Source organism: Monoraphidium neglectum, assembly GCF_000611645.1.
Source record: "Monoraphidium neglectum strain SAG 48.87 unplaced genomic scaffold scaffold01506, whole genome shotgun sequence".
In the NCBI taxonomy this organism is placed as follows: domain Eukaryota; kingdom Viridiplantae; phylum Chlorophyta; class Chlorophyceae; order Sphaeropleales; family Selenastraceae; genus Monoraphidium; species Monoraphidium neglectum.
Genome location: NW_014012122.1, coordinates 1 through 8,776, shown reverse-complemented (window position 1 = coordinate 8,776; position 8,776 = coordinate 1). Strand labels below are relative to the sequence as shown.

At 66.0% G+C, this 8,776-nt stretch overlaps 3 protein-coding genes across 3 annotated transcripts; 1 reads left to right on the top strand and 2 right to left on the bottom strand.

Annotated features, from left to right (window-relative positions):
* Positions 1–53: 53 nt before the first annotated feature.
* On the bottom strand, positions 54–890 carry MNEG_8109 (hypothetical protein; the record flags this gene model as incomplete). Its single annotated transcript, XM_014043419.1, has 1 exon — positions 54–890. The coding sequence occupies one exon, from the start codon at positions 888–890 to the stop codon at positions 54–56; it is 837 nt and encodes a 278-aa protein (XP_013898873.1).
* A 568-nt stretch (positions 891–1,458) lies between these two features.
* MNEG_8108 (hypothetical protein) lies at positions 1,459–3,073 on the top strand (the record flags this gene model as incomplete). Its single annotated transcript, XM_014043418.1, has 3 exons — positions 1,459–1,510; positions 1,786–1,853; positions 2,003–3,073. 3 exons carry the CDS (start codon positions 1,459–1,461, stop codon positions 3,071–3,073), a joined length of 1,191 nt encoding a protein of 396 aa, XP_013898872.1.
* A 677-nt stretch (positions 3,074–3,750) lies between these two features.
* On the bottom strand, positions 3,751–6,994 carry MNEG_8107 (ribosomal large subunit pseudouridine synthase D; the record flags this gene model as incomplete). The annotated part of the gene is made up of 6 exons (XM_014043417.1): positions 3,751–4,339; positions 4,604–4,734; positions 4,902–4,991; positions 5,450–5,519; positions 5,763–6,268; positions 6,569–6,994. The coding sequence occupies 6 exons, from the start codon at positions 6,992–6,994 to the stop codon at positions 3,751–3,753; spliced, it is 1,812 nt and encodes a 603-aa protein (XP_013898871.1).
* Between the last annotated feature and the right edge of the window lie 1,782 nt (positions 6,995–8,776).

The following is an 8,776-nucleotide window of genomic DNA, read 5'->3' as shown; positions in this document are numbered from 1 at the left end:
GCCGCTGGCGAGGCGAATGCTCCTGAAAATACGTGCCCACGTCGGCGGCGGGTCTAGCCCCCACCCACCTGCTGGCCCTTGCCCACCAGGGCGTCCACCTCATCAAGCACAACCGCCACCGCGGGGCCGCCGCACCCCGCCCCGGCGCCGACCCCGCGCCCGCCGCCGACGCTGCGGCGCTTCTTGGAGGCGTCCGCCCCTCCGCTGCCGCCCCTGAGCGCCTGCAGCAGCTGCTCGTAGCTGACTGACAGGCTGCCCGTCACGCTGCTGCTGCTGCTGGCGCCGCCGCAGTTGCCGCCGCCCGGCGCCTTGCGCTTGCCGGGCGTGCTGGCTCGGGCGCCGCCGGCGGCGGCCGCGAGCGCTGCCGCGTGGATCCGCCCGTACGCCTCGCCCGCGTTGGCGACGCCCATGCAGTTGATCCAGAGGGTGGAGACGGCGCCGCCTTCCACAGCGTCAAGCGCGCGCAGCGCGCGGGATACTGTGTGGCTCTTCCCCGTCCCGGGCAGACCTGAAACATAGAGCGCCTCCCCGCGCCCGCCCGCGGCAAACGCCGCCGCCGCCGCCGCGACGCGCTCGTGCTGCGCCTCGCGTCCGAGCGGCGCGCCGTCGGTGGCGGAGGGGTCGCGCAGCAGCTCGCGCGCAGAGGCGAGCGGCTCGGCCAGGGGGTCTTCCTCGACAATAGGCGGGCGCGGGGCGGCGGCGCCGCAGTCGGCGCCAAAAGCAAGCGCCCGTGGCTGAGCTGGGGTCGTCGGCGACCGGCATTCCGTGATCAATCGCTGCTTCTTGGCGCTGCGTGGGCTAGTAGGGACGTTGCTGATGCACGAAAGGGGCATCAGTACTGCCTCTGCTAGATCGAGGCCCGCGACGTGTGCATCCACAGCCGCGGTCATTGTGAAATATGTATTTAGCTGCTCTGATTGGGCTAGTGTAGGCACGCGACTGGTATGGGCAAAAGGAGGGAGACCGGGCCTTTTGAAATGCGGCGGGCGACTGAGGGTGTTTGGAATCCGAACGCAAAACTTATGATGATGAAACAAATAATCAGCAGCGAAAGAGGCCTGTGAAACTCGGGCTGCGATATTGGGTAGATCACTGTTTGAATACACCTCTGGGCGGGAGAGTGTGTTGCAGCAGAGGTATAGAGCTGGTAGGATCGAATAAGCCGATGTATTGCGTAATTTTCAGCAATCCACGACAATACTATGTTGCAAGAGGAGCTGAACGACGAACAGACTCTGAGCTGGGCGGGTACAAGCGAAGCAGCTGCAGGGAAGTGATGGAATGAGGCTGCCGTTGAGGGAAAACTGCCGATTGATAATCACAGCAATAAAATATACCCAAACGACAAGATCTATAGCAATCGGTGCCCCTTCGTTGCAGGGCACCCAAAGCTACGGCCTACCCGCCGCACTCATTTTGAGGGTGCCCCCGTTACAAGAGGACGCGCCAATAACAGCAATGGCGGGGCGTCTTATTGGTCTATTGGCGCTGTTCGTGCTGCTCGCCGCAGGTAGGCGCGGCCCCCTGCTGCGGCGCCCTCATGTCGCCCGTTTTGGGCGAGAGGTTTCTTGCCCGCAGCATGTGGTAGGAAGGGCCGCTCGTCAGCACACAGCGCTATTTCACTATCCGCTACAGTATGACGCGAGCCAGTGTGATAGCGCTGTGCGCTATCGCGCTGTGACAGCCTGCTCGGTGCGCAAGTCATGTGGTCTTGGGGCCTGCAGACCTGGTCTTGTGCCCTGCGAGCGGCCCACACTGACGCCCGCCGCCCCACTGCAACGCCAGGCGCGCACGGGTCCGCGCTTGGTGACTTTGGGACGGCGATCAGCGGCAAGCTGAACAACCTGACGCATGTGAGCGACGGACGGTGGCAAGCATGGTGGCATCCCTGGCCTGTTGCAACGCGTCCACCTGCTGCAGCTGCCCCTGCATGCACATGTAGTGGCACCCTGCGCATCAAGCAACACCCTGCAGCCCTCCGTGCCTGCAATTCTGACCTCAGAACCTCCTATCTTACCCTGTTGCGCCCCACCACCTGCAGCAGGCGCAGGCTGACCTGGCGACAATTAACAAGCTCCAGAGCGCCGTGCTGCTCTCCTGGCTCAAGGAGTCGGGCGCCTACGCCCTCCTCAACGCCACGCTTTCGCCTGCCGCCGGCATTGTTGACTACGTGCAGCAGGAAACGGAGAAACCCTACCTCTACACGCTCGCCGCGCTGGCGACGCTCAACTCCACCATCAACAGCGCAGATTCGCTGAGGGCCGCGGTCACCCTCGATTGGCTGCAGCAGACGGGCCTGCTCGGGGCGCTCTCCACGGCGCAGAACGCGACCGGCCTGCCGCTGGTCCGCCTCATCGCCGGCCGCGACGCCGCCGCAGCGCCCGCCGCGGCGCTCGAGTCCGGCGCCGTGCCGAAGCAGCTGACCAAGCCGCGCGTGCCGTACCTGCCGGGCCTGCAGGCGCTGCAGAACGCGACCCAGAGCGGCGTCGACCGGCTGAAGAGCCTGGTGCTGCTGTCGTGGCTCAAGGAGAGCGGCGCCTACGGCCACCTGCAGGTGATCAACAACGCCACCGCCGCCGCGCACGGCGCGATCGCCGCGGCCGCGGACGCGGCGCACCTTGTGGCGGCGACGCAGGCGCTGCAGCAGACCAAGCGGCAGGTGGACGGTCAGATCAGCGCGGCCGAAAGCGTCGTCGCCAACGCGACCGCGCAGGTCGCGCAGCTGAAGCAGTCGCTCGGCGACCAGGTGCACGGCCGCGTCTCGGAGAAGACCAAGGCGGCGACCGCCGCGGTCGACGCGAGGATCGCGGCCGCCCACGCGGCGCTGGCTGAGGCGCTGTCGCAGGCGCGGGCGCTGAGCGACGCGAAGCTGGCGGAAGCTGCCGCGGCCAAGGGCGGCCTGCAGCAGGTCGCTGTCGGCGTGGTGGCCGGCGTGCAGCAGCAGCTGGGCAAGGTGGAGGCGGCGCTGCAGGACGCGCAGAAGCAGGCGCACCAGCTGCACCGCTCGCTGCCGGCAGCTGCAAAGAAGCTGCCCAAGACGGCGGCGGCGGCCGGGGGCGCGGGCAGTGTGTAAGGTGATGGGCGCAAGCGATATCCGAGGGCGCACTCGCAAGTGCTCGGTGTGCGCGCAAGAGGGCTGTCGCCTTGGTTGCCGAGATGTCCTTATTGATAGGTCTCATTCGATCGCCACACTCTCAACCTGCAAGCAAACCCTGCCGTTTCCAGCCTATTGCTGGGATGCAGCGTGGATTCCGCTGCAGTTTGAAAAGCGCAGCTGATCTGCAGCACTCTGAAAACAGTTAAGCCTGGACCTGACCAGTCTACATCCCGACTCATTGCTACCATTATTGATTGGCAACAAATCCCATGAGTGTCCTGAGACGCAGAGGGCCTGGGGCTCTGCTGGTGGGTGCTGCATGATGTGTGCGCTCTGCCGGCCCCCCTCGTACCCAGTGGCTGTTCTCCATTGAGCGGCCGGTGGTCCCTATACAGCTGCAAGCGAACGGTAAGCAATTCGTAACACCCAGGGTCAACGAAGCGTTGATATAACTGAGGCTTTGCCACCAAAGGCAGGCAGCCAGTGATCTGACTTGGCCTGTACACTTGCAATGATCAGGGCGGCAAGCCAAGGACCCCGCCAGCCCCGCACGGATGACAGGCGGGACAGGGTACGCAGCACCCGTCAGCAGCCCAGAGTCAGGTACGAAATCATGAACGAATGCCTAACGCAGTGTGCCCAGCCGCGCGCGTTCACAGCGCGTCCGACGGCGGCTGCAGCCCCAGCTGCTGCGCCGCCGCCCGAAAGTCCTCCGGCAGCGGGGCCACCATCCGCAGCCGCTGCCCCGTCAGCGGGTGCGTTATCGTCAGCGCCAGCGCGTGCAGCGCCTGCCGCGGCATCCAGGGGCCGGTGACGCCGTACACCGCGTCGGAGATGATGGGGTGCCCCGCGTGCGCGAGGTGCACGCGGATCTGGTGGGTGCGCCCCGACTTGGGGAAGCACCGCACTATCGCCGCGCCGACGAGCCCATCTATGCTCCTCGCGTCGTCGCCGCCGCCCCCGCCGCCGCCGCCGATCCGCGGCCCCCGCTCGTGCCAGAGCTGCCCGGCCTCGCAGCCCGCGCCCGGCTCCACCAGCGGCGCCTGCGGGTTGGCGGCCTCAACTTTGAAGCCAGTGGCGGCCGGCTTGCCCTCCTCGTCCTCCGGCGGCGCGACGCGGCGCGCGGTCTCGATCGAGGGGTGGCGGCCGATGGGGGCGTCCACGTCGAAGGCGCCGGAGGGGTCTGGGGGCTGGGGGGCGCCGACTGTAATTGCCAGGTACTCTTTTGCGACCGTGCGCTCCCTGAAAGTCGGGATCGAGAGCGGGTCGAGCGCAGCCGGGTTGCGAGGACAAAGGGCGGCGGCCGAGGGGCGCGGCCGCGGCTGGTGGCGCCGCGGACGCAAACGGGCGCATGGCGCGCCGCCGCGCAGCGTCCAGTGGCGCGGCAGTTGACCGCCGGCACCTCAAGCCCCTGCTGATGCCTCCTGCCCGCCTTGCCGCCTTGCCTCGGCCTGACTGCACCGCACCCGTGCATGTACGGGGCTAGTTGCTGTCGCCCCCGCCCACCTGAACTGCTGCATGACGCCGGGCACGACCTCGGCCACCTTGCCAAACAGCAGCAGGCCGCTGGTGTCCACATCCAGTCGGTGCATCAGGTACGGCGGCTTGCCACCCATATGCGCCAGAAGGCGGTTGACCTGTTTGGGTGTGAAGATGGGGCGCGCAAACGCGACGACGTCAGGCGCTCATTTGACGTGGGCTGAGGAGGGCGCTGGCAAGCTGGTTGGACGGCGGTACAAGCTGCGCCGGCGGGCCGGCGCAGGCGGGCTGGCAGAGGCGGCGCCTTGGCTGGGGCCGTGCCCACCATGCTGCCGCCGCGCCATCTGTGCGTGGGAGCCGAGTGGACGTTTGGGGGCTTGCAGACGGCAATGAAATGCTCGTCCTCGTATACCACCTTTTTGGGGGGAGGGGGGATGAGACGCGTCAAGAAAGTATTGGATGAGAGTGGTGGGAGCGATGTGTGCATTGAGAGGGGCCGGGTCTTCAGTGTAAGGTGAGAAGCTGAGAAGGAAGGAGGGGGGCACGAAAGAGTGAGCGGGTTTGGTGTCCGCGGCTGAGGCGTTGAGGGACCAGGGGCGGGAGCGGGCGGCGCCAGGGGCGCGGGTGTGTCGCGCGAGGAGCGCCCTGCCGCGCCGCCCCGTGCGCGGCTCTGCGTGTGGTGCCGCGGGCACGACAAAGCGCCGCGCAAGGCGGCCCCGGCAAGGTGGGTTTGAGGTGTTCAGCGCAGGATCCCCCAAAGACGCCGCTGCCGCCGCCACGGCCGCCGCAGCTGACCGCGCAGCCCGTCCCTACCCCAAACACGCGCGCGCACGCTCGTGTGCACACACTTCCCCCCTCCCCTCAACCACGCACCTGCACCGGGTCGTCCCGGTCGTGAGCAAGGGGTATGCCCCGCATCGCGCGCAGCAGCAGCCGCTCAGACCTGCAAAGCAGACGAGGGCCGGCGGCGGGCGTGTAAAGGGGCGGGCCCCGCGCGCCAGTGCATGCGTTTGCGACGTGTTTGCAGCCGCAGCCGCAGCCGGCGGGCGCAACAAGTAAGGGCGAGAGGCGTGGCGGCCGCGATGCATGTGTGTGCACGAGTACTGCTGCGTTGATGGAGCTGGATCGCGCAATGTGCAATGCAAGACGCTCGCCTTTGACGCCCGCAAGCAGCGACCCAACCCACCTTTCCAACGGGAGGCCCAGCTGCGCAGCAATGTCAGCCGGCGCCTCCGCAATCCGCTGCCGCTTGCTGCCAAGCGCCGCGGTGTCGCCCTTCGGAACCGGCAGCCGCGGCGCCCTGACCTTTGGCGCCCCGCCGTCGCCGCCGCCGCTGCTGCCGCCGCCGCCGTCCCCCTGCGCGCCGAGCGCTTCATCCGCTGCCCTGTTGGCCGCTTCCAGGAACGAAGAAAACTCCGCCTCCTCCGCCGCCACGACCGCGGCAGCGGCCGCAGCAGCGACGGCGGCGGCGCCGTCGAGCGGCATCTCTTCCTCATCTTCTTCCACGGTCTGCGTGGCCCCCGCCGCCGCGGTCACCGCTGGCCCGGCCTCGCCCGGGACTGCATATGCCGTGGTCCGGACGCCGTTGGGCAAAAAGGTTATCTCCAGCGCACGGCGCCGCAGCTTGCTCTCCGCCAGGCCTGCGGCGTCGAGCAGCTGCTGCAGCGCGGCCGCGTCGCCGGCGTCGGACGCCTGCGCTCGAGGCGCGGGTATGCAATCGTGCATGTGCATGTGTTTGCATGGCTGTGTGTGTGTGTGTGCGCATGCGTGTGTGCATGCGTGTGTGTGTGTGTGTGTGTGTGTGTGTGTGCCGTTTCGGCATGCCGTATGCATGGTGTATTGACCCTGAGCATGCGCGTGCTTCCCAGCATCTCAGGCACGCCAATTCATGTCGTCGCAATGCAGGAAATCAGGAGCATGCGGTGCTTCCCAGTTCTCAGGGGCGCGCCGCCCCGCAGCCAGGCGCGGCATCGCTGGGCTGGGCCAACTCACCCGCTGCACGGCCTTCGGGTCCAGGATGTCGGAGCAGCACCGCGCGACGTGCGCCGCCAGCGTGCCCGAGCGGCTGAGCACCGTGGTGCACGCGGGGCAGTGGAAGCTGAGGCGCGACTGCTTCTTGACCCGGCTCTCCGCGATGCGCCGGCGGATGGAGTCCCTGACCTGGGGGTCGGCAGGGATCTCCTTCCTCCCCTTCCTTTTGCTGGTTTTCAGGAGAATCTGGTCGATCTCCGATTCCAAGACCTCGGCCGCGGCGGCCGCCACGACGGCGGCGGGCGGCGACGCGGCGCGCGGCACCTTGGGCTTGCGAGGGTGGTGCTGGCGCCTTGGCGGCGCTGCGGCGGCTGGCTCGGGCGCCACAGATGGAACAGACGCGCAAGCCGCTGCATCTATGGCCTGTATGGTTCGCGATGGCTCCATATCCCTTGCTGCGGCACGCTGCCGCCCGCGATTGGGGCCAGCAAAATTACGTGGACCGCGGCCAGCGGCCCACAGGAGTGTGTGACAAACGAGATATTGCTGAGAAGCCAAACAAGTTGATATGCGAGTGGAAAGGATGGGCAGCATCCCAGATCAGGCTGCCGATGAGCAGCACTGCTCTCCGACCCCACCGCAGGTGCGGGTGATTAGTAGACGGCGCTGCGAACAACCTCAATTCTGTCAGGCGAAATCGCGGCCATGTGGCCCTTCCAAGCAGAACCAGCCAACCATGCAGCTGCAACTGTACTTCCCGTGCAGGATAAGGTGCTCCTTGCCGGCCAGGTGAGCATAGATGTGTTGATACTTGTAATATCGGGTGTGAGAATGTGCTAGGAGAGTATCCTCGGCTGAATGACAAACGGCAACTGGCGCAACCAAACACCGTTTGACTTCGTGTTGACCAGCCCGGCTGTGCAATTCACATGTGCAATCAGCACTCACATCAATTTGATGAGATTTGTGTGACCTGCCCGCCCTTGATGGCTGTTGCCCAGGGTGGCTGCTGCAGCTTGTACCAGGCGGGCCAGCTCGGGCAGCAGGCAAAAGTGCTGTCCCTCCTGACTTGGTCACATTTGGTGTTACACTGCGTGCTTGGTGTGCTGAGAACTGGGCCCATCAATCATGCCCGCAGAAATCAACGGTCTGGCTACCATTGTTGTGGACAGCGGTCTCAGGAGTCCATGTGCGCAAGGCCTCACATAGGTGCCTTTTCGGGACGATGCTAATTCCAACCTGTCTCTGGTTCAGCAAGCAGACAAACTAAACGAAATCATCGCGTGGGGCTGGTGGAACCCGTCAACACCGATTGAAGCAGCAGGACGACAACACCGGCAGCTGCAGGCCTGGCCTAATGCAGCTGTGTACAAACAATCAGATAAGGGCCAGGGGCGTGTCAACATGCGCGGGTGGGGGGGGCTGCGATCACTGCTGCCCACCCACGATTCGCAGCATTTGACGTGGAAGAGCAACGACGGGGCCTCACCCCTTGAGCCTAAGGCGCTGCTTGTACTCAAGCTTGTACAAAGCCTGTGATGGGCGAGGCGCGGTAGGGCAGCAATTGGGATGCTGTTGAGGCAGGGTGCTGTTGCTCTGGCCCCGCCAGCAACTGGGCAACAAGGCGCGCCTCGCAAGATCTCAAGTTGGGCCTTCTGGACTTACAGCACGCTTGCTTGCTTTATGCACACACGCAAGCGCACACACACGCGCGGGCGGATGCGCGCGGGCGCATCCGAGCTCGTGCGTGCGTGCGCGCGCACGCACGCACGCACGCACGCACGCACGCACGCACGCACGCACGCGCGCGCGCGCATGCGCGCGTGCACACACACACACACACACACACACATGTGCGCACATCAGCTCACGCCCACCCTGCGAGGCGCATAGCACCGGCTTATCTCTCACATAAGCAGGCACTGCACCCTTTCCACGCCTACACAACGCGCATGGACTGAGCCCCACCTGCCGCAGCCTCATGATGTCATCCTCCAGCTGTATGTTGGGCTCGTGGCGCACCTGTGAGACCTTGAACCTGCGTCACAGGGGTGCGGCATCGGTAATGAGAACAGCCTCCAGACCTTGCTCTGCTGCAACCACCTGTTGCCTCTAGGAAAAACAAGTACAGGAGGTCGTGGAGTGTGCGCATGCCTTCCCACCTGACTGGCCCCCCCCCCCTGGTTGGTTGCCATAGTGACCTAGGTGGGTGCACTGACGCCGCTGTTG